Raw genomic sequence first — 24,326 nt, forward strand, 5'->3', positions numbered from 1 at the left:
AAAATAAAAAAAATAGAATCTACTTAAATCACTGAACCCGTGGGGAAAATTTGTGTACACTCAGGGGGTCGTGGACCTCCCGGTTGAGAAACTCTGCCCTAAACCGCACAAGGAAAACGTTTCAATAGCAGATTACTCCGCACGTCATAGAACTATCTTACGCTTCATCATACAGTCTTTATCTGTCTCTTTTTCAATCTGCGTGTGAAACTTTCTTTACCATTAAATTGTAAGTTCTCAATATCAGAGACAAGACATTAGTCTTTTGCTGAACAAGAAAAGTACATTAAGAGAAGGAACCTGACGCGAGCTACAGTACCGGGATACAACTGTGGCAGGTTAAGATGTGTTCATGAGCAGGTTGGCGGTAAACTTGTTTCGCGTACAGTCGTAATTTGTAAAACGTAATAGACAATTACATTTCACACACGATGTCTAAGGACAGGAAGAGACGCCGAGAGACAAAATCGATAAACTTTGTAAGCAAATGAGACGACACGTGCAGTAAATATATTTTTTAAAATTCAAAAACAAATATTTATCATAGTTAACCACCATTTATTGTTGATCAGAATAAAGAGTGTTGTATCGGGCATGTAGCACGAATGGAGAAATACATAGAAGATTTAAGTTGCAAAACTGCATAAAACCGTTTAAGATTTGAGGTTTTCTCAGCGGTGAGTATGAAGATTTCTGTCTTCTGGGTTCTTGCGCTGGTCGATGTTAACCAACGTTTCAGAGGTCATACTGCCTCCGTCATCAGAGTATGAAGATTTCTGTCTTCTGGGTTGTTGCGCTGTGTAGTCTGGTCGATGTTAACCAACGTTTCAGAGGTCATACTGCCTCCGTCATCAGGGCGATGAGTATGAAGATTTCTGTCTTCTGGGTTGTTGCGCTGTGTAGTCTGGTCGATGTTAACCAACGTTTCAGAGGTCATACTGCCTCCGTCATCAGAGTATGAAGATTTCTGTCTTCTGGGTTGTTGCGCTGTGTAGTCTGGTCGATGTTAACCAACGTTTCAGAGGTCATACTGCCTCCGTCATCAGGGCGATGAGTATGAAGATTTCTGTCTTCTGGGTTGTTGCGCTGTGTAGTCTGGTCGATGTTAACCAACGTTTCAGAGGTCATACTGCCTCCGTCATCAGAGTATGAAGATTTCTGTCTTCTGGGTTGTTGCGCTGTGTAGTCTGGTCGATGTTAACCAACGTTTCAGAGGTCATACTGCCTCCGTCATCAGAGTATGAAGATTTCTGTCTTCTGGGTTGTTGCGCTGTGTAGTCTGGTCGATGTTAACCAACGTTTCAGAGGTCATACTGCCTCCGTCATCAGAGTATGAAGATTTCTGTCTTCTGGGTTGTTGCGCTGTGTAGTCTGGTCGATGTTAACCAACGTTTCAGAGGTCATACTGCCTCCGTCATCAGGGCGATGAGTATGAAGATTTCTGTCTTCTGAGTTGTTGCGCTGTGTAGTCTGGTCGATGTTAACCAACGTTTCAGAGGTCATACTGCCTCCGTCATCAGAGTATGAAGATTTCTGTCTTCTGGGTTGTTGCGCTGTGTAGTCTGGTCGATGTTAACCAACGTTTCAGAGGTCATACTGCCTCCATCATCAGGGCGATGAGTATGAAGATTTCTGTCTTCTGGGTTGTTGCGCTGTGTAGTCTGGTCGATGTTAACCAACGTTTCAGAGATGTTTGCTGTCTACTCATTTCCCGATGATGGAGGCAGCAAGAGCCATGAGAACATCACATCCTACTTCCAGTACTTTTACCGCTGTGTTCCAGTTGCTATAGATAGAAGTTATGGCTTAGGTTGAATCAAGCTTACTGGTAGCTCTAGGGCATACACATTCCAGAGCCGGCGAAAACAACGAAACCGAATTTGGGAGACAGCTTGGACCCTCGTGTTCTCTCCTCTCCCCCCGTCCAGAGACCTTTTGCCTTGTTTTAAAAAGGCCATCCATTCTCCGACAAGTAGAGATAAAAGACATGACTCGGTCCATACCTGGCCGATTCTTCAACCTTGCTTGTCGGCAGAGTCAAGACATTCCTTAGCCACAAAGAAATATCTCCTTTAATTGATTTATTGGAGAAATACGTGTCCTTTAGTGCGCTGTTTTATTTACCAGATGAGCTTGCTGAATATAGTCCACATTCGTAATCAACTTCCTAACTCCTCGTTTTACGTAAGAAGATTTTTCGTTTAGACTCCACGGAAAAGCCACAGAGAACTTAGCAGTCACATGTGATCTGTTTATACTAAAGAAAGAAAGAAAGAAAGAAAAACTTGATCTTCCTCACGTACCTCTCAGACTTTCTCTCTTTCGTTTTATTTTACGTGCCTCTTGACGAATCTCAAGACGATTATACGTAAGTGGCACAGAACTGAGAGGTTAGGGGGAATTCGTACAAATGCATTAAGCTCCTTTAACCGAAACGAGCCGAAAGCAGGGGTTTCGTGATAACACGTTTTAAAAGGGAGCGTGGTGTTGGTTAAGTGGAACGCCTGGATGTCTGTTCTCCTTTCAAGTCGCCTTCTTATTTCAAAACCTCTTTCGCCAGCCACACTCCTTCACTCGAGCCACCCCCCAAACTTTATGGTCCATGTTAACCCCCCCAAGGGGTAAAAGCCAGGCCAAGCACACACAAAATCTCAGGGATATTAAAATCAAAGATGAAATTTTACATGCGTCTTCCTTCCACACGCACGAACGTCGTGGTCGAGTGGTTATCACTCCTTTATATTCCCGCATTGAAATCTCGGCCCAGAGACCGGATATCCTGACTGGGAGTTTTGTGGTTTTCCTCAGTCCCTCCAGGCAAATGTCTAATAGCCCACGACCGCTTCCTTCCACATCTTTTAATATTCATTATTCACTATTATCCTCTCATTCGATTGAGCTAATGAAAAAGCGTCGTTAAATAAACACACAGGACATAATTATTTCCGAGAAACTAGTTCTGTGGATGAAACGAAACTTAGAATACCATTAGCATTCGTCCATTGTCATGTCTAACAATTGCTGTAGACTTTTATAATGACGATTATTCCTAATAGATGTTCACCTCGGCATAAAATTATCGTGTAAAACAAGAATATCAAATAACTGTTGTCAAAATGTCGTGAAAAATTATATCGCAGTAATGGCTTAGAATGGATGCTCCTACCAGCCTAAACCTGAAATCACAACCATAATTTTGACTTCGAATTTTCTGTTTGTACCAGTTTTCGAGTTTTAATAAAAATAAAGAGGGATTTCAGGGATATTCACAAAAAAACATTAAAATAAATTTTGATTTTCACAAAACGCTAGAAATGTTATGGCATTGGAGACCCGCCATATTCCATAGAATTTCAGTATTTTCAACTGTTCCAATATCACTCGTGTGTGAATATACGAGTGGAAACGAAAAATTGTGGCAGTAACTGTTGGATTAAAGGAGTAAGATCATTTGAAAACACGAAGATAGTAGAAAAGTTAGTTTTGCATAAAATAAAAATACCATGAATATTTTAAATAAAAAGGGTCGACTTAATGCCAAGAACTTCAGAACCATAACACAAGATCACATCTAACCAAATTATTTTATATGCCTGTCTACAAAACTTGTTTTAAAGGAATATTAAGTTGTTGCTAGGAATTAGAAATATGGAAAAGAAAGAGTTCTAACTTAAACCAAACTGTCTTAAAGTAGTTAAATCAATAATACTTCTTAAATCATATTCAAAGTTAGCTAAACAAGAACTAAACGAATTAAAAAGTAAATATGATATCAATTTGTCTACGGAAACATACGAGCGGCTACTAATTCCACTTTTTAATTCTGTTTCTTAAGCATCCAACAAGAATAAAAATTATTTCACTTCGTTACGGTGAAATGACCACTGAAGAAAACGAATTAAATGCCTGGAACTAACAACGATGTTCCTTCACAAAGACTTTAAATTAAATCTGATTAACAATTACGTGTCTGTGTAATAAATATGTGTGCATTATAGAATTCATAATTGAATTACGAACTAAACATTCCGAGACATGCAATTTCCTTTTAAATATCAAGTTCACAGGCTGTAATTATTTCTATTCTCGCCCATTTCTATCTCTATGCAAATCAGATTGAATTTTTCTAGAGGTTAATACCACAATTCAAATGTGTAACTTAATTATCAAGATTATTCTAATGCTTTAAATAATTGTCCCGCGGGAATTTTTTAACCTGATTTTTCAAAGGCACATGACACACCACAAAATTTCGCCTCAAAGTGGGTAAAAAATTATACAGTCATAAATAAATAAATATATATATATAGATATATTACCCTACATATAAATCCCCATAAAAAACATGAGACATGTTGAGAATAAAATTTCCTATGATGATCCATTGTGTGTGTTACGAATTCTAATTACGAAAGAACTTACATAGTCAATTCCAAACTGCAACGTGTGAAAACAGAATTTATTTTAAAAATTCGCGACAAACCAGAAAACTCGCGGTAGCAGACCTGTTGAATGGCGGAACACTGCTTTAAATGGAATTTCTTAATTGGTTAATTTAACGATACTGCATCAATTCAAAACTATGATACCACAGCCTCTACTCAATCTTTGTGACTTATTTATCTTCCATAAACTTAAAAAATCTTCGAAATGCAAAAGATATAATAACGTGGAAACAAACACACGTACCGAACAGCTGTTGACGATTTCAAAATTGATTATGAGAGGTTCTTTGTTGTCAGAAAAGTGGAAACAAGTGTAAAGATGAAATTTCAGGTTCTCGCAGCGGCCAGTATGAAAAATACAACCAGGAACACTGCATCATATAGTATCACAGAAGTAAACCTACGTTTCAGAGGTGATTACTGTCTCCATCATCAGGGCGACGGAAGTAATATGCATCTCTGAAACGTCGGGAAAATTTCTACGAGACTACGTAGCTCAGAAGACTTTCGTATTCATGCGTGTAGATGACTTAGTTTCTGTATATTCCGTCTCGTTGTTTTATGACCGGTCCTCTCATGGTCTTACACGTTAAAAGCAGTGAACTGACACAACATTCGATACTGTCGTCTTTTGGCACTGTGATTTGTCCGTCCCTGAGTGTGAGAAGAGGCCAAATAACATGAACAGGCCTTTTACTCTGTTACGGTATCTGGTAGAGGCACATGTTCCCGGATCTAATACAGCCACCGGGGTGGAGCGAGTGTTGATCGTATTAGGTCCAGAACACACGACTTTACATTACACGGGTTTTTCAAATTTACGACTAAAGAAGACTGTGTTCTTACTTCAAACTATTTTTAGTAATAAAGTAGCTTATATATATATATAATGTTTTCCTATGGACTGTAAGATGCACAGTACATGCCATGACTGTGGAAAAATTTGGCCAATTTCAATTCATGCATAGTCTTAATTTGTCCCTATTTCAAATACAAATTAATGTTTCCCGTCTTTTGTTTTATCTGTATTGTGCTGCACTCTTATTGCAGAAATTACAACCAGATATTCTTTATTTAGAGCCAATTTCGAACAGATAGATGCATTATTTTGGGGGGGTTTCTTTTATTTGGCTAAATAAATTTCATAACCCTGTTCTAAAACGTATTTATAACGTGCCCACCCTGCGGTAGCTATGGGATAGGACGCTGGGTGGCATCGCTTCTCGTGTCGGGAATCGAATCCCGGTCATCTAGCCCATGGTCTAGTCACTATACTCAGCTATCCTAGCTCATACAAACAGGTTTAGGCGTCGATATGCCGTATAAAACATTTAAACGTGACATAATAATATAGATGTCGTTATGATATACAGCTTCTGTTTGAAACATTTATCGCTGTAACGCACAATTAACTAGATACAATGAAAAATGTTCCGATATAGTCATGTTTGTGATGTTAATTAGTTTTGCAACATTAGGTTTGTGACTATAATGTATTGACATCGAAGCCAATGAAGTACGCACCATTTAGCTTCTTAATGACTCAGATGCGACATTGCCCGCGTCAATATAGACATAAAGGGAACATGATACTCAGACATTCATCGCCAGTGTGGCGACAATGACGCACACCGGGGACAAATATGCCCCGTTTCAACACCAAGCAAGCCGTATATTTACAATAATTTTACATAATTCCTTCTTCTATTATGTTATTTTTAAGTATGTGCATTTGTTTCCTTTTGGAACAATTAAAATTAAAAAATAAAGTGAAAAAGTGACATTTAATTTTAACATATGATATTTATGTTTAGAGCTACTTATTATCTTCATACTTGATATTCTGATTACCGTTTCTAACAAAATCACGAGATATATCACGAATAGGAGAGATGAGAAATGCATACAAAATATTAATCGATAATCCTGAATGCAAGAGACAACTTCTTACACATAATCATAGAATGGGGGATAATATTAAAGTGGATGAAAAAGGAAAAACTTGTTGAAATTGTGGTCTAAACTCATCTAGGTCTGGTGATTAAGGAAATTAATTTTAAAACATAAAAAACAGTTCCTTTTGACTATCAACTATTAGTTTCTCAAAAAGAATTCTGCTACTTGAAGTCTGTTGAACAGCCGAAAATTTGTATGCTGGGGAAGAATCAACATTGGTAAGTTCACGTCGGTTTTCGTACTGAAATGTATTACAGGAGAAATTTATCCATGGAATTCCTGCAAATACCTTCCCAGTGGACCCGTGTGATTTCCGGTAAATGTTTGGAGCCCGTGTTATAGATTACGTTCCTTCACCGACGCCTGCAACCCTCCGTCTAGGCAACACGGAACAGTATAACGTCGGAGAAGTTGCCTGCACATCAGGCTCGCCATGCTCACTACCGCCCTCTGTTTGCAGTGACTGCCATTACAGCAAACGCACAGTCGGGTATGATGAGTGCTATATTATCAACGCTGAAAGTAGCTATAAATGTGTACTTCCATGGTGAAAAGTTTTCCAAATGCGATCTTTGAGATTTTGAAAACTTTGCTCACATTGGTACTAAATTTTGTAGATAACAGGTGTACCATTTAAAACGTAGCCCATCAACAAATACGCACTAAGGTACAGTCCGCAGACCAGGAGAAAATCCCTGCTAGGAATTCGATATACGCGCATGCGCAAGATTTCGCGGTGAGTGACGACCCATCCTAAAAGCATTCGCTCCACAACCACTGAACGAACAACAGACGACAGGCTTTCACGTGTTCTAATGGGTACAACTTTAAGATTACCTCACACCGGCACAGTGATTTAATCTAGAATATTATCGCAACACCCGTAGAACACATTAGAGGTGCTCTCACTACACGCTACTCTTTGCTTGATGTTTTCAGTCTGTGTAGTAGCGTAAGACTCTGACGTATCACACTTCCCACCAATAGCAGCCGTCTAGTCCAGCTGATAAGTAACATTCCCCCCGCACCGCACCACAAACGACTTCCCCCAGCAGGGTTTTTCTCGTGATCTGTGGACAGTACAAAGATGTACGTATTTACCAGGAACTAAGGAAAACCATGAAAATCCTCAAGATAAACGATATAAGGTCTAACCCTGAAAACGCAATGCATATCGGATTTGCAGTACCTCAGACAATTTAGTTCAATGGTAGGGCGTTAATTGTTCAAAAGTATTAGCCAAATCTCGATCCAGGGGTCGAGAAAATCCGGAAATCGAATATCGTATTTCATCTTACGTGAGGCACAATCTCAAGTCACAACATGGCAAGATCGAAAAACAAAGGTTACGTAATTAAATTCGCGATAAATCGTGTTTCAATGTGTTAGCCAGGCCAACACGGTTAACACGAATTACGCAAAATGTCTGAAGTGCTTTCACTTTACGTGGCAGAATAGAGTTCAAAACGGTTGACACACCATTTCTATGTGCTTAACCACAAAACTCCGGAGCTATTAAAAACTGGAAATCACTTCTATGTTCTGAGTACTTAATACATATTCTGGCACTGAGTTATAATGTATAATTAGTCACTAAATTAGACTTTAGTGTCTTGTGATAAAAGGGTTTAAAACGAGTAGGCCAACTAAGCACTTGCTAGAATACACGAAAATTTGTCTTGAAATAATGAGAAATTGCAATAAAGTTAATGTTCCTGAACAATTGTTCTATTTGCTAAGAAACAGTTTCAATCCTTACAAAAGAAAGTAGTTAAGACATCGAACTACATGGTTGCTGCCTTAGTAACATAAAAACGGATCATTAACGCTGCAGTGCTGAATGATCTTTTTGAGAACCTAATATTTGCTCTACCTGTCAAGAAATTGTCTTCCTTTTATTGAACCTAAATGTAGTTACTTACACATTTATATCTGACCACCAATAGATTATATCCTTAGCCATATGAATCCACTCAACATCCTTGTATCCTTTTCCCCTCAAGATACATTTTAATATTATCACCCCATGTACGCCCACGTCACCAAAGCTAAGTTTTCGACTAAAATGTTACATAAATTTGCATATATACTTTTCATATTTCACGTCCCAGATAGCTCTTCCTTCTTGATATAATCACCGGAATAATATTAGGTAAAGAGATTGATTGATCGATAATTGGGATTGTAACTCTCTCTATTCATGTCTCAGAAAAATTCCATCTAAACGTAACAGTAGATATCCCGTTCTGCTAGCGATGTAAGACATTCTGTTGTATCAAATCTAAAACTTCTTGACGATGGTGAAGAGTCAATTGAATAAAAATTTACTTGGATATTATCCATCGTCTAGTAATAAAACGTAAAAAACGTAAAACGACGTTTCGGAGATGGGGCTCTATCTCCGTCTTCAGGTTCCTACTCAGTTGGGCCCACTAGATAGAGCTAATCCCTATCTCCGGAGATAGGGATTAGCTCTATCTAGTCCCATCTCCGAAACGTCGTTTTACGTTTTATATTTACTAGACGATGGATAATATCCAAGAAAATTTTTATTCAATATTCTGTTGTGCTCATCCCAACATTTTCCTTGTGGCGTTCGTCGTGCGATGATTTCCATCGACTTCTTGGCGATGCTGTACGAGGACATGAAAAATAATGAGGAATGCAATTTGGAATACTGCCACATTCAACTAAGTGTTGGTCTGTTAGGTGATTATCGTTCATTTTTCGCAACGGCTGTGTGAAATGGCAATCGAGTGCGAACGTGGAGAGGAAATGGCGACGGAAGAAGTGTCCTGCGATCCAATAAAAATAGCGCGGCTCTCAGTGTCTCAGTGTCTCGTTGACACGACGTACGCATAATTCTCTCCCGTGTAAACAACGTGGCTAATGAATTATCAGACAAGAACAAGACGTTAGAAGCTGCCAAAACCGTGAATGAACTAACAGTGGCGTGCTTGGCTATTCTTGCTTGCTATTTTTTTCAGAATGTTGCTGTTTATTTCTGCAGTTTAACAACTCAAAACTTTAAAATTCTCAATGGTAACTATATGTCCCACTTGCTTCATTTTGTATTCATGGGTTTCGTACGATCCTCACTGTTAAAAGCGATTATTTCCTGAAACGGCATTTCCGAATTGATCTCTGTAATGGAGAAATTTGGTGTTTTCTTTGAGGTACGGAACGAATTCTTAAATATTATTTTGACGAGTTTCGGTTTCAACGGATTAGAGCCTAGTGGGGTAACTACGTCTATCACCCGCTGTAACAATAAATAAATCTGCGCTTTGTCAACAACGTCTATTTTATCGGCTTCACATGATTCTTAGAGTAAACTGTGATTATTTCCTTGAACAGAATTAACCTGATATTTGTAATGGATGTGGATTGTGTTTTCTTCGTTATAAGGACTGAATATTTAATATTAAGTAAAGCTTCAGCTTAGAAGGGTTAGTTAAAATCTTTACGACAAGCATATTTAAATTTATTTTCTACATTGCATTTCTTCTTAGTGATTTCTTCCTTCTTTATTTTAAAATCCTTGATGAATCTTCAATTTTTTAATAATAATTCTTTTGTTTCTCACATTTTTGTTATACCTGCTGCTTGTAATCACTCAGGAAATTCAAACTTGTTTCGTAATTAATAGATTTAGTTGATATTTCTTTTCAACAAAAACATTCTATAGAATCAAGGGGTACAAGTAGAAGGTTCTGTCAAATAGACCAGACATAATTAAAATCAAGAACGATAAATTTTCCTTACTGATAGATGTAGCAATAAAATCGACAGGAATGTAACACGGATGGAGACCTAAAATAAATTAAAATACACTAACCTAAGTATAGAAATTCAGCGAATATGAAATATAAAATGCTTTTTCGAAACGGTAATCGTTGGAGCCACGGGCATTTTAACTAAAAGACCAAAGAATTTGATAGATTTTCTATAAAAAAAACCCAGACATGCTAGGAACATCACACATTTTAAATAAAGTTCAAAACACCAGGAAAAGGAACGACCCATGGGAAGATAAATAATAATATTATTAATAATAATAATAATAATAATAATAACGGGGCGAACAAGACATCAGGGAACTTAAGAAAACTGCCATTTTAGGATCTTCATATACTTCTTCTTTCAAACTTAGTAAACAATTCCTCGCATCTTAAAATCTGCTGAAGACTTAAGCAGCAAAGTGTTCACGAAGGATCATTTAATGCTTCTGTGTTTGTTTTAGGATGAAAGAAAAACACTTTTAACAAAATATTTTGCAGTAGAGTTTTGCCATCGCAACGCTTGAGAGAATACTCGATCAGTACGCGTTGTGTAATTTGGATACTTTGTGCCACTTACGAATAACTGAGAGGCAACTGGCTGAAAAGGAATTTCTAAATACATTATTTAAATTACGTGGGGAAAAGTTTAAAACCACGGCATCTACTTTAGTTCAATAAGCTTTTGGAAATATAAGCAATGTCTTTGTTTATAAACTTCTACCACAAGCCCCAAGAAGAGTGAACTATCGAAATGGAAACTTTCACAGTTAACTAATTTACACATCGTACAGAGTTATTACAAATTAACTACACATTTTAAAAAAAAATCTGTTTAAGGAAATAATCCCTGCAAGATTTGAGGTTTTCACAGCGGTGAGTTAGAAGATTTCTGTCACGGAGGCAGTATGACCTCTGAAACGTTGGTAAACATCGACCAGACTACACAGCGCAACAACCCAGAAGACAGAAATCTTCATACTCATCGCCCTGATGACGGAGGCAGTATGACCTCTGAAACGTTGGTAAACATCGACCAGACTACACAGCGCAACAACCCAGAAGACAGAAATCTTCATACTCATCGCCCTGATGACGGAGGCAGTATGACCTCTGAAACGTTGGTTAACATCGACCAGACTACACAGCGCAACAACCCAGAAGACAGAAATCTTCATACTCATCGCCCTGATGACGGAGGCAGTATGACCTCTGAAACGTTGGTAACAACGACCAGACTACACAGCGCAACAACCCAGAAGACAGAAATCTTCATACTCATCGCCCTGATGACGGAGGCAGTATGACCTCTGAAACGTTGGTTAACATCGACCAGACTACACAGCACAACAACCCAGAAGACAGAAATCTTCATACTCAATCGCCCTGATGACGGAGGCAGTATGACCTCTGAAACGTTGGTTAACATCGACCAGACTACACAGCACAACAACCCAGAAGACAGAAATCTTCATACTCAATCGCCCTGATGACGGAGGCAGTATGACCTCTGAAACGTTGGTTAACATCGACCAGACTACACAGCACAACAACCCAGAAGACAGAAATCTTCATACTCAATCGCCCTGATGACGGAGGCAGTATGACCTCTGAAACGTTGGTAAACATCGACCAGACTACACAGCGCAACAACCCAGAAGACAGAAATCTTCATACTCATCGCCCTGATGACGGAGGCAGTATGACCTCTGAAACGTTGGTAAACATCGACCAGACTACACAGCGCAACAACCCAGAAGACAGAAATCTTCATACTCATCGCCCTGATGACGGAGGCAGTATGACCTCTGAAACGTTGGTAAACATCGACCAGACTACACAGCGCAACAACCCAGAAGACAGAAATCTTCATACTCATCGCCCTGATGACGGAGGCAGTATGACCTCTGAAACGTTGGTTAACATCGACCAGACTGCACAGCGCAACAACCCAGAAGACAGAAATCTTCATACTCATCGCCCTGATGACGGAGGCAGTATGACCTCTGAAACGTTGGTAACAACGACCAGACTACACAGCGCAACAACCCAGAAGACAGAAATCTTCATACTCATCGCCCTGATGACGGAGGCAGTATGACCTCTGAAACGTTGGTTAACATCGACCAGACTACACAGCGCAACGACCCAGAAGACAGATCCCTGATAATACGGCGAGAATCATACGAAACTCATAAATACAAAATAAAGAGTTGTTGATTGTTAATGCAGGACATTTAGTTACAAAAGGGATTTTAACTGGTTAAAAAGGTACCGAGTTTGACCCCAACCGCCGTCACTAATATTCAGAATAAAAATGCTAAAAACAATCAGTATGATAGCATACTGCAAAACCAAAGCCATATCGAATAAGCTTCATACCAAGGACGAAGTCCAACACGATATTTGCACGATGTTGTGAAAACTTTAAGACATTCATTAAGTATCACTGTACCTGCAGACAGATCCAGTAGAATCACAGCACTGATCAGATGCAGGAGAAGCAAACAGTGAAACCAAGTCCTCATCTTGTGACACTGTCGTCGGCTTCCTCCCTCCACTGCAATGAGTGCCCGATTTTAAAAATAATTCCCCTCTTAGCAACTATATATCCAGCTTACTTCACTTAACACAGCGAAAATACGTGAAAACGTCTATTCGAGGGTTAAAACTTAAACTTAATTATAACTTTTACTGACGAGATGTTACTATGTGTTAATTAATTATCATATTATAAGATTTTTAATCTGATAATTTTTTATATAAATTAAATTATTCATAAGGGAAGTACAACAGATGTAAGAGATTAATATATTTAGTTAATATTCGTGAGCTTAGCGATTATCAGTTTCAAAATAATGACTACTCTGTAAATTTAATTTCACTCACAACAACAATAATACGAACATTTTGAAAGTTTAGTGGAATCGTGTACCATCTAAAAGTGCCAGGTTCGACTTTCGACAGAGACACCGGAAATCCTGGATGCAAGTAATTGCAGTTTTCCTTAGTATCTCCCAAGGAAATTCGGATGAAGAAGGCATTGCGAAAGAGGTGAACACATCTAATTCCAAATATTTCCCCGCTTATCTTTCATGACCATCTTTTCATAACATTCGAAATTTTATAAATAAACTGAGTTCGACACAGCATCGTTAAATGCAAAATAATCAAACAGAACTTCGAAGCTCCAAATTAAATATCCCCTTCACCTAATTTACGTAATATCAGTTGCATTATTTACACTGGGGTGAATGTAACAAGTAAACACAGGGTGGCGTCATATACCTACTAATTATAGTTATATTGAACATTGTCAACTGATTAGGATATAGGCCCATTTAATACACACGACGTTTTAGGAGTCAATTCTACTCCAGTATTCTGTCAACATAGTAGCAGCGAATCACGAGAATACGGTGGTAGAATCAGGTTCAGAAAAGTCTTGTATATAAAATACATATCATGCAATGATGCCAACTTTGATGTTTGCATTAAACAGGTAAAATGACTCTAAATACTTCTTGTTTTTAAGTTGAGGTGAACTGACACGTAATACATTTGATATTTGTGAACAGGTATTTTGCTGAGTGACCTCACTCACGGACATGAATGTGGGTTGAACATCAACATCCTTTGCATATATGTGGCTGCACCGGTTCTGTACTGAACGAGGTTAAGAACTGGAGAAGAATTAGAACTGCAAGAATTGAGGTTATTATTGAAGATAACTATGAAAATCCCAGTGAGGTTAGGGTCCTCAGGTCGAGGTTTAAACCTGGGACCTCTCGGAAACGAATCACAAGTAACCACTCGACTGCCACGTTCGATGATAGTACTTTAAAAAAGATCGATCCCTTTTTTTGACTCACATTTGATGCTATAATTAGGTTATGTAAACGAGGACGCGTAGTTAAATAGGTTAAGAAACATTCAAAAACAAAAACAATACATTTTTGTCACTGTACCTTACAAATAACTCACGGTAGAATATGTTTAACTACGTAAATACAAGAATACTGTCTTACCTAAATGGATAACACAATTTCTTGATGATAATAAAGCAAAATTTCCACTGTCAGACAACACAAATTACTGCTTCTTACGAAATTAATCGCATGTTCTGCACACGCTAATGTCGATCAGGCCCCAACAGGTTGTGACTCTCGTTTGTCTCTCGACTTACATCGACGCCTTCTGTATCGATACTGATGTCCTGCTCCTTGTCAGGTCACCTGTTTTGTATAATTCAGACATCTTCGACTATAATACTAACAAATATTGCTGACGCCCCTGTCAAACGATATTGGTCGTACTGTACCCCTACAAACGATAATTCGTTTTTCAGAGTATACAATCACAAGCTCGATAAAATGCAATTATTCTTTCTTAATGATACAGACCTATTTGACGACGCCTGATAATTCAGATCAATAGTCATGGAATTTGCCTGACAATAATAAGACACATCACGAAAACGTCATTACAGATTATTTCCTGACCGAAATTCAAACAAGGGAACTTCTATATACCTCTCTTCTCTGTTTTGCCCTAGTTTATTTATTTAACAACGTTTTATCGATTGAATAGGTTATGACGTCTACTGGTGAGGTGGGATGGAAACGAGAGGATGCTGGCATAACATATTTTAAAATGTTATTTAGGGATTTTTAAAGGAAATACTGAGGAAAATTAAAAAAAAATTCAGTCATTTTCCAATACTAACACGTTGTATAATAAATTATTTTAAAAAATTTCTTATTTAATTCGGTCAATCGGTAATTTCCTTTTTTACAACCTTCAGAATTATTATGTTTACTTTGTGTATGTGCTGTCTTGTTTTTTGTCAGTTGTATTTATTTTATTTTTAGGCTGACTATAGCTACTGAGTTAGCACATTAATATAAAGAATTTATTATTGTTATTTATTCTTTAAGGATGGAAGGATCCTGTTCATAATGTCACCAACCTCCTGTACAGGAGACGGCGTGATAAAGAAGAATATTCATTCTTTTCATATCACCGACTTTTTCGTTTCTAAATACTTGTTTTGAACCAATGGTGAACACATCCTTCAGGCTTGCATTTTCCTTATTGTGTGTGATGCCTGCCTCTCTCCCTCTCTCTCTCTCTCTCTCTCTCTAAGATATAGCGTCAAATGGCAGGGTGATTAAAAATTATAATGGATGTAAAATGAACACATCTTGATCCAGTTGGTATTAGCCTTGAGGAATTAGAGATGTAAACACGAAATCCCAGTGTGGATAATCGATGTTCGGACCGAGACATGAAACCAGGAACTCTCGTATCTGAAAGACTGCAAACCACTCGGCCGCCATGTTGTGTGTACTTACATCACCACGTGTTACGATGTGCGATCGGAAAGTTTCAAGACTGTGTCAATAGAGGGCGAACCGGATGTAGTACGAGATTCTGCCTTTAGGGGGTGCGGCCTACATTCATAGTGAATCAGTGTGCCAGCCGGCATCATCGAATTAGCATTTGTTTCTTAGTTACGGGCGTTTTGGTAGTGCATTACACCGACCCTCCTGCGATTTCGGAATTTTCATGAACAAATCAAATTTTGCCAAATACTCGCCAAAACGGCTACGGAAACCTATGAAATGCTAAAGCAAGCATTAGGGGAGTCCGCAATGGGTCGTGCACAAACTTTTGTGTGGCATTCACGTTTTAAAAATGGCCGAACCTCTGTCGATGATGACGAGCGTTCTGGACGACCATCTTCGAGCACAACGCCCGAAAATGTTACGAAGATTCGGCAGGCCATTCACGAAGATCGACGTCGTACCATCAACGACTTGTGCGACATTGTTGGGATAGGCTATGGGACCTGTCAGCTGATTCTAAAGGAAGAACTCCACATGCGACGCATCATGACAACGCGCCAGCGCACACCGCCCTCAAAGTTCGGCAGTTGTTGGCCTCAAACACCATGGCCGTCATCCCGCACCCTCCTTATTCGCCGTGTGACTTCTTCCTCTTCCCAAAGATGAAAATTCAGCTAAAGGGAAGGAGATTTGAGACGATAGAAGAGATTCAGGCAGAATCGCAGATTTTGCTTGACAGGCTGACAAAGAAAGATTTCCAGGGATGCTTCCAGGCTTGGCAGCGGCGCTGGGATCGTTGTGTTCACTCCCAGGGGAACTACTTCGAGGGTGATGGATGAATTTAATACCTGAGATAAGTGTACGGGTTTTTATAGGCGCAGTCTTGAAACTTTCCGATCGCATCTCATATTTGCAGGAAGGTCGTCTGTGTGTCAGAATATTTTAGCTCCGAAACAACTAAAATATTTCGATGAAATTTGGTTATGGGGAATATACATTTGAATGTATAGTAACTTCAGTTTTAGTTTAAACTGTTTAATACAATCCATAATTTATATAATATTCAAATCTAACTTTCATCAGTTTTTTTAAGATCAAATATTTGGTCTCTGAATACCATTTATTTTGAGAAAAAAGATAGATTGTCACATTATTATGATTTGAATATTTAACATTATTAGAATAAATAATATATGACTGCATAATGTGACATCTGTACAGTACGCGACTGTAATCTTGAGACAGGAGATTTGTAACTTCAATAAATAAACATCAAGGACAATGAGATAAGCATAGAAACATGTATCGAGCTTCGACAACACGTGTCTTGTTTGCCTTTCCACTGGTTTTAAACTGGACTACAAGAATTCCGCAGTCAAAAAACTACAAACAATGACCGATGAAATAAATCCGCTCAAGTATAACTTGTTACCTTGACTAAATACAAAACGAAATGACCGTTAAACCATTGTTTATCTTCTAAAGTTACTTCAGAAGATTTCTGTCTTCTGGGTTGTAGCGTCATGTAGTCTGGTAGAGGTTTACCAACGTTTCTGACGTCCTTTCTGCCTCCATCATCAGGAAGATGAATTCTGCCAGACTACATGGCGCTACAACCCAGAAGACCGCCATGTTCGTATTCACCGTCATAAGAAACTCATATCTTAAAGTTATATTGCTCGTATTTACAGTTTTATTAAACGTACTGCTGTTGAATTATTGAGTAAACAATTACATATTCCAACAAATCATGCATGATAAGTTGTTAATTAATTACGTTGTTGGGCCAAGTTTTGGCGTCGTGTATAGTCGCTGGAAGATACCAATGATTCGGAGAAACATACTGTCTCCATCTTCGAGGCTGATAAGAAAACCCAAAGTATGGAAACCGATCTGCGGGTAGAGATTTGAAACCAGGATCTCACGAATATGTAAGAATGCTAACCACTCGGCTGTCATGTGCTGTTATTATTATTAGTGTTCTGTGTGACGACAGGTCCATATGAACAGGATCCTTCCATCCTTTTCTCGGGCTGGGACCTGTTCATACACGTTCTTGGCAGATGATCCAGAAGTGGTTTGCCATTGCCTTCTTCTGTGTGTGAATGGGGTAGTAGTTGTTGGGATGCCACGGAAAAACCGGGGAAGCCCCCGGAGGAAAACTCCGTGTTGCCTAGACCACGGCCTTGCCCAACACAAGTTAAAAATTCGGGCACCGCCTTGAATCGAACCCGAGACCCCAGGATTACAAGGCCAGCGTTCTAACCGCTAGACCACCGTGGCTGTCCATGTGCTGTGCACTTGGATAAATATATTATCACTTTTAATAGACTCTGTACAATACATTACTGAATAAAATACCAGTTTAGGACTATGAATATACCTGCAAAATTACAGAGTGACGTATCAGTATTTACGATAGGGTGCCAACCAAACTTTGCCAATCTCAACCAAAAGGCTGGGAACCTAAACATTATTCTGTCGCGGAGTGTCATATTCAACTATTGGTCAATCTGAAGGCAAGATGCAACTAGGTTGGACGCGGATAAAGTTGGCAGAAAATAGCTGACGGTGACCTGAATAATCAGCATTTCTCTTAGTCCGCGTAACTGGTAGCTAGCCTGAAAAAAACATGACTGTAATTCATGTATAATTTTGTACAGTCGCAGAAACAACATTTAACTTTAGGGCCAATGGTTTGCGGTAACCACGCAAACCACCATTTCTTTTTAACATAACTTATTTAATTTTTTTTTCAACTAGTAAATTACCTATCAAGAATGACGAGATTATTTCCACTGCGTCTAGACCGTTTATGTAGTCCATCATCTTCTTATACCGCAACAAAATAAGGCTTTTTATTTGTGGTAAAGCAGTTACAGCGTGAAGATGTTCATTGAATTCCACTCATAGTCGAGGTTGAGAATTTATCAGTTGCCAGAGTCAATTCGTTCATTTCGATTCGTGTCTACTCGAGTGCTGAACCGGACTTGAACACTCTGACTGAATAAACCAGCTGACTGCCTTCCGCCATGTTCTTGACTACGTCATAATCCAAGGTGACACAATTTCCTGACTCGTAGACGGCGTTAATATCTTCATACAAGCCTAAAGTGATGTTCCCCATCACTCTCACTTTCTGATCGCCGCTGCTAGAACAAAACTCGACTTCATACTTGTACTTGGAAGCGTCTTCTATGGGTCCAATGTACTGTACCACGACGTAGAACAGTTTTTTGATGGTATGAAGTCTCTGTCGGTAAAGGAACACTTCTCCGAAAGCGAAAATTGCCCTAAACGCAAATAAAATATAAAACAAATGTGAAAAATGAGGTCCTAACGGCGGTGAAGTTGGTATTCTGGGTTGTAACGGAGTTCAGTCCTGAAGATGGTAGTTGTACTTCTTCCGAAACGTTTATATCTATCAAACGTCCGGGCGGCGTTACAACCCATTAGACCAAGTTCGAAAAAGATTTGTTATTCTGTAAATTTCACTGGGCTTTATATTACTGAGGATTAACACCTGCTATAGAAACTTAAAATTACAGATCCTTGTATATTATTAGATACACACCATATCGAAATGTGGCACTATTTCAAATAAAGGTTGTACTTGTAACCGAACTCTAGGTCTGTATTTACCTAAGTGGTTCAAACATGTTCCGAAATATTTATCAAGACGTACCAATAAATCTGTTCTAGTATTGAAAATGTTCCGGGTTCGATTCCATCCGTCATAAAAATAAAATGCAAAACAAATACATTTGTATGACGATCAGTCAAGTGAAGCCAGATGTACATAGATGATGCATATCAAATTGAGGTTACATCAGACAGTGAAACTAATGAATGAATCGCTGTCACAATACTTAGAGAACCATATCATCATTTTCATCTCAGTTTCTTCCATACCTGGTGTCTTTAACAACGAGGGGAAGTTCCCAACGGCAATTATTTCCTCTTCCTTCCAGAATCTTTTCACGATGTGTCTGTGACACGTGCCTCCAGATTTCTCCCCGAAGTCCCGTCCACTGACATTCCAACGGGCAGCCATATCTAGTAAAAACGTAACGATATAATTAGACGGTCTGTGTGTAGAGGCGCAACATGCTAGTAGTAAAGAGTAGCGCTTTTAACGGATATAAACGCAACTACTACGTATTGCTTACTCTGGCTCTGTTGGCTGTGGCAGAGGGTGAGTCCCTGCAATACATAATGGCAGTTCCAGGGAACTAGCCAGGCTCTCGAGGGCGAAATTGCGGATCCCAAGCAGAGGCCTTCGACAGGTAGGACAACCGTGAAGTCGCGGCTTGCAAGCTTGACACACACTATGCCCGCTTGCACACATCGTTATGGGAGGTACCATGTACTCCAGGCAAACTGGGCACTCCAAAACGTTCTGCAAGCTCTCTGTCACTTGCGGTCCCTCGAAGGGAGATGTTTTGTCATCAGACATGAACCTAGTTGCAGACGTTCCGCTGGAAAATAAATATCAGGACATGCATACATGCATACATACATCTTTATTACATTCCATGGATCCATAAGTTAGTCAGATGACAATAGGATGTAGAATAAGTCATAATAATACAATACATGTTATACAAATACAAGTCATACTATTATATAAATGTCACAAAAATACAAACAAAGGGTTCACATGCAGTAGAGATAAGTTACAAATAAATCCACCCATTATATACAATAGATAAATTACGACTTACTTGTAAACATTTGGAATTCATCGACAGAGTAAAAGGAGTGTGTAATTAAGTATCTTTTCAATGCTGGTTTAAATTGTGCCTTTTTATTTACAAGACTTGTGAGATTAGATGGTAGACTGTTGAAAATTTTGATCCCTGCATAATATGCACTCTTCTGAAAACATGAGAGGTTGGCAATTGGTCTATGAAGCTGATTTTTATTGTCGTGCCTGCTGAAGAGGTTGACAAGTCCCACATTTGTGTTGGTAGTCCTCTTTGCAATGAAGTCGACATCCTTTTCTATTGAGTATTTTTATTCCTATCCAGGCTATTACCTGGCCCTCCCACTATAAGAATATGATCTTGCTTGGTAATGCCTTTACCAAGCTTCCCCAGGTCCTCAACGACATTTGCAAGAGGAGCATTTGGCTTAAAAATACTAACTATATCAAACTTATTGCCCAGATTTTCATTAAGCATGAGTCCAATATCCCTCCCATGACTGCTTCCAAGTATTATGATTTTCCTTTTACTTTCAAACTTTCTTGAAAATGATTCTGATTTTACTACCCTACCCTCATGCTTCAATGAAACTGGGCGTTGCTGACCAACGTCCAGTGTGTCTGTTTCCAGAACACTGAATCTGTTGCTCAGTTTAACCTGAGAGGCATCATTAGCAGAGAACCTGCAGCACCTAGATTTTGAGTTTTTTGGTTTAAACCAAGTCTCTAACTTACCCTGCTCCCTACTACTACTACTGCTGACATTTCCAGCTTTTAGTCTACTAATCTCTTCCCTAGCTGCTTTTAACTCCTGCTCGAGGTGCCTGATTATCCCCTCCTGATGCTTTGCATGCTTCTGGAATTTACATGACATACAATTCCAAGGCATGTTTCTGTCTGATAAATTTGGACTGGAGCTTGCACAGTTTATGTGGAAATAGCAGCCATAGTTGTTACAAATTAAACCATTCGTTACCAACCTACGACAGGCTCCACACTTTCCTGAAAGACTAACACTCATCATTATAATATGTATATTAACAATACTTTAACTACTTTTCTATAGCCTTATTTAGTTAAAAGTCAATCCACAAATAGAATTATGTCACTTAATGCCACTCACAGCACACAATACCCCAAATAACCAAAAGTAACCCCAATTCACTTGCACTTCACTCACGTATTTCCACAAAGAAAATGGAAAGGAGATGAATTCACTAAACTATTTAACTTAAAAATTATCACTTAATCAACAAACAGATCTATTTAGTTTAAGGCACAACTCACAATACACACTACTACACTAAAAATATTCAAAACTATAAAATAACCTCAATTTACACGTATTTGAAATTGCACAGCACTACATAAGCCTAAGGTGTTGTACTTATGTTCTATTAAAACACAGAAAGGTTAGCACCTATCTATCTATTTTTGAGAAAAACAAGTTAAACAAAATATTACATAAATTAGGAAATATATAATATAATAGTGTATCGGTCGGTAAGCAAGAAAAAAAATAGTCACGTCAAAATCAGTATGGCGGATTGTTAGGAGTTTAGAATATTAGTAATTATTATATATTGCGTACTTATAAAGTAAAAACAAATTATATAGGGATAAAACTGACTATTTATTTAGTGACACTGACAAATCTAATATTATATAAACTGCTGAAGATTTAAATACGAAGAAAACTACGGAGCTACTTCTACTTGCTTACGAACCCTTAGCCCTCAAGACATTGAATACATTCACATGGAAATATAATTCCATCAATGAGAAATGGAATCCAGGATAAGTTTGTAAGCAAAGTAATAATGCAAATTACACCACTGTAATTCGTAACATAATCACGTTTGAGTTTACAGAGGCAACAATCGGTCCACGATGTGACAAGGGACATACTTTAATGCGTCTTTTCTACGTTGTGCTACTACCACATGTCGTAAGAAGATGCTCAGAGTGGACTATGACGTCAGTGCACCAAACACCACGCTACAATCACAGGAAAGATTAAACAAGCTTACTCACCTTTCACTACTGCTGTAAAATACGTCCGATTCGCGCAGTCACTTTCGTGAAATATCTAATCTGTTTCCCCACTCACACAGTATTTATGTTTGCCGGAAATGAATCAGAGGCAGCGTAAAAATGTCCACGTAGCTTTCGATGTGGCTGGCCGATGTACTTGGCCTCAGAATCATTGCGTAACTTCGCGCAATGGTATCACGAACGTCCAGGAATTCCAACTTCGACATCCTCTTGCAACACGAGAATGCTCATTGGCTATAAGCCGAAACTTATTACTTCATTTAACACTAAATGTATTATTATAGCTGTGTTTAACATCATAGAATCACTTTGTAGTGTGTCATGGAAGTAGTACATATATATAAATAAAAAGTTGTTTTGGATGTTTTCCATCGTCTAATAAAATTATAAAATTGAACGAAGTTTCGGAGATGGGGAGATAGGGATTAGCTCTATCGATTGGTCCCAACAGAGTAGGTTTACCTGAAGATGGAGTCCCATCTCCGAAACGTCGTTCAATTTTATTAGACGATGGAAAACATCCAAAAAACTTATTATTTAAATAATGCATCATCGTCACAAACTTTTATATTTGAAGTACATATATATATATATATATATATATATATATATATATATGTGTGTGTGTGTGTGTGTGTGTGTGTGTGAAAGTCAAATGAAAAAATCATTCATTTTCAAAAGTGCTCAGGTAATCCGTTCTGATGGCATGAACATGCATACAATAATCGCTCTATAAAATACGTTCACTCCTGTGATGGGTCACTTCACTGTTTTACTGTTAAACCTAAATAATCATTCCACTTGATATAACACTGGTGAAAACTTTGTGTAAGCGGGCACGTAATTCGAAACTCGACGTATGGATGTGTTCTCTCATACTGAATTTTGGTTCGATAACATCACTGATTAAGGTCTTAGGTTGTTTCGATTGCAAGGATAAAAACTACCCATGTTTTTCTCGAATATCCGTGACATTCTTTTACTCTTACAATTATAACCGTAAACAAGCTTGGTAATTCGGTTTTCAGTACCCATCTGTAATGTCAAGAAATGCATCACTTATTATTAATATTTTGCAGAATTTAACTAACATAAGTGACGCCTTGAGCGGTAGGTTAGGTTCGTCTCAGGTCTTATATTCTTGTTTAATTTACGCCACAGAGCTGAACACTTTATATGCAGACTCTGTAATGGGTGTGTAAGGAATTGTATGAATTATAACAAACGGAAGAAATGATGACAGCAAAAACTGATCTTGAATTAATAAATCAATTTATACAGTTTAGATAACTTCGATGCTGCAGACGGGGCCAAATATGAGAGGCGCCAGTCTTCTAGACTCCCTAGTCATCAACTATTCATAAAAACACTTCATTCTTTATTCATCGGCTCCACTTTCCCTGTTTCCGGCCATCCCCTCCACGTGTCAAAGTTACTTTATACAATGACGAACTTCATGTTCGGAACAAATAACCGAGCTTGTGCTATATCAACTTTGTTGGGCATTTGTTGTACAGTCTGTACTGCTGACTAGGTCTACACGTGAATTATGCTGTTGTAACAAATTAACATCAAGCCCAATGTAGAATACAAAATACGTATACTCCAAAATGGAATACTATCCAATCTAGTTCTATTACAAACACATGAACAGAACTAAAGACAACTATTTGCAATTCACTTTTCTCATAACAGGGCATTTTGACCTTACAACGAGGAAGTAGAGTACAGAGGCTTAATAATTTGCACTCTTCAACATCAAATAGGATCACTACGCCAAAGACGAAAAATTAGTACAAATTTCTAAGACCTGTTCAATTGAGATAAATACGTATAGTTTGGAAGATAGTATTTATGGTTCATTTAATGACAATAGCTTGGACTATAAAGTGTTGAATGACAGATTAATTAATCAAAAAAGATACAGAAAGCCTGATTTAAGGTACTACCGAAGAATCTGCACAGAGGGACTTAAAAATCATAGAAAGCCTGTCAAGATAGTAGGTCTCTGGACCAAGAATGAATCTAGAACCTCCCG

At 38.4% G+C, this 24,326-nt stretch overlaps 2 protein-coding genes across 7 annotated transcripts in view; both read right to left on the minus strand.

The window, feature by feature from the left end:
* LOC110826858 (BMP and activin membrane-bound inhibitor homolog) overlaps positions 1 to 18,431 on the minus strand; it is a 30,874-nt gene extending 12,443 nt beyond the window's left edge. For 2 of the 4 annotated variants that reach the window (XM_022057922.2, XM_022057920.2), the window contains exons 1-2: positions 18,300 to 18,431; positions 12,636 to 12,740 (exon numbers count right to left, since the gene is read on the minus strand). In XM_022057922.2, the coding sequence (XP_021913614.1) occupies positions 12,636 to 12,740; positions 18,300 to 18,357 (163 nt within the window). In that variant the 5' untranslated portion in view covers positions 18,358 to 18,431. Of the gene's footprint in view, positions 1 to 12,635; positions 12,741 to 14,208; positions 14,582 to 18,299 lie in introns of those variants that run through there. The other 2 variants (XM_022057923.2, XM_022057924.2) reach the window with 2 other exon arrangements.
* LOC110826904 (E3 ubiquitin-protein ligase sina-like) lies at positions 17,193 to 22,469 on the minus strand. 3 transcript variants are annotated; one of them, XM_087345911.1, is made up of 5 exons: positions 22,268 to 22,469; positions 20,253 to 20,406; positions 19,698 to 20,006; positions 19,441 to 19,584; positions 17,193 to 18,821 (listed from the first exon to the last, which is right to left on the minus strand). In XM_087345911.1, exons 3-5 carry the CDS (start codon positions 19,982 to 19,984, stop codon positions 18,497 to 18,499), a joined length of 756 nt encoding a protein of 251 aa, XP_087202037.1. In that variant the 5' UTR covers positions 19,985 to 20,006; positions 20,253 to 20,406; positions 22,268 to 22,469; the 3' UTR covers positions 17,193 to 18,496. The 3 variants fall into 3 exon arrangements, with proteins under 3 accessions (XP_087202037.1, XP_087202035.1, XP_087202036.1); XM_087345909.1 differs by lacking the exon at positions 20,253 to 20,406 and having other exon boundaries at positions 22,268 to 22,466; XM_087345910.1 differs by lacking the exon at positions 22,268 to 22,469 and having other exon boundaries at positions 20,253 to 20,530.
* Between the last annotated feature and the right edge of the window lie 1,857 nt (positions 22,470 to 24,326).

This window comes from Zootermopsis nevadensis, unplaced genomic scaffold (genome assembly GCF_977971745.1).
Source record: "Zootermopsis nevadensis isolate Lab colony 2312 unplaced genomic scaffold, Znev_1.0 Znev_ptg000009l, whole genome shotgun sequence".
Classification (NCBI taxonomy): Eukaryota; Metazoa; Arthropoda; class Insecta; order Blattodea; family Termopsidae; genus Zootermopsis; species Zootermopsis nevadensis.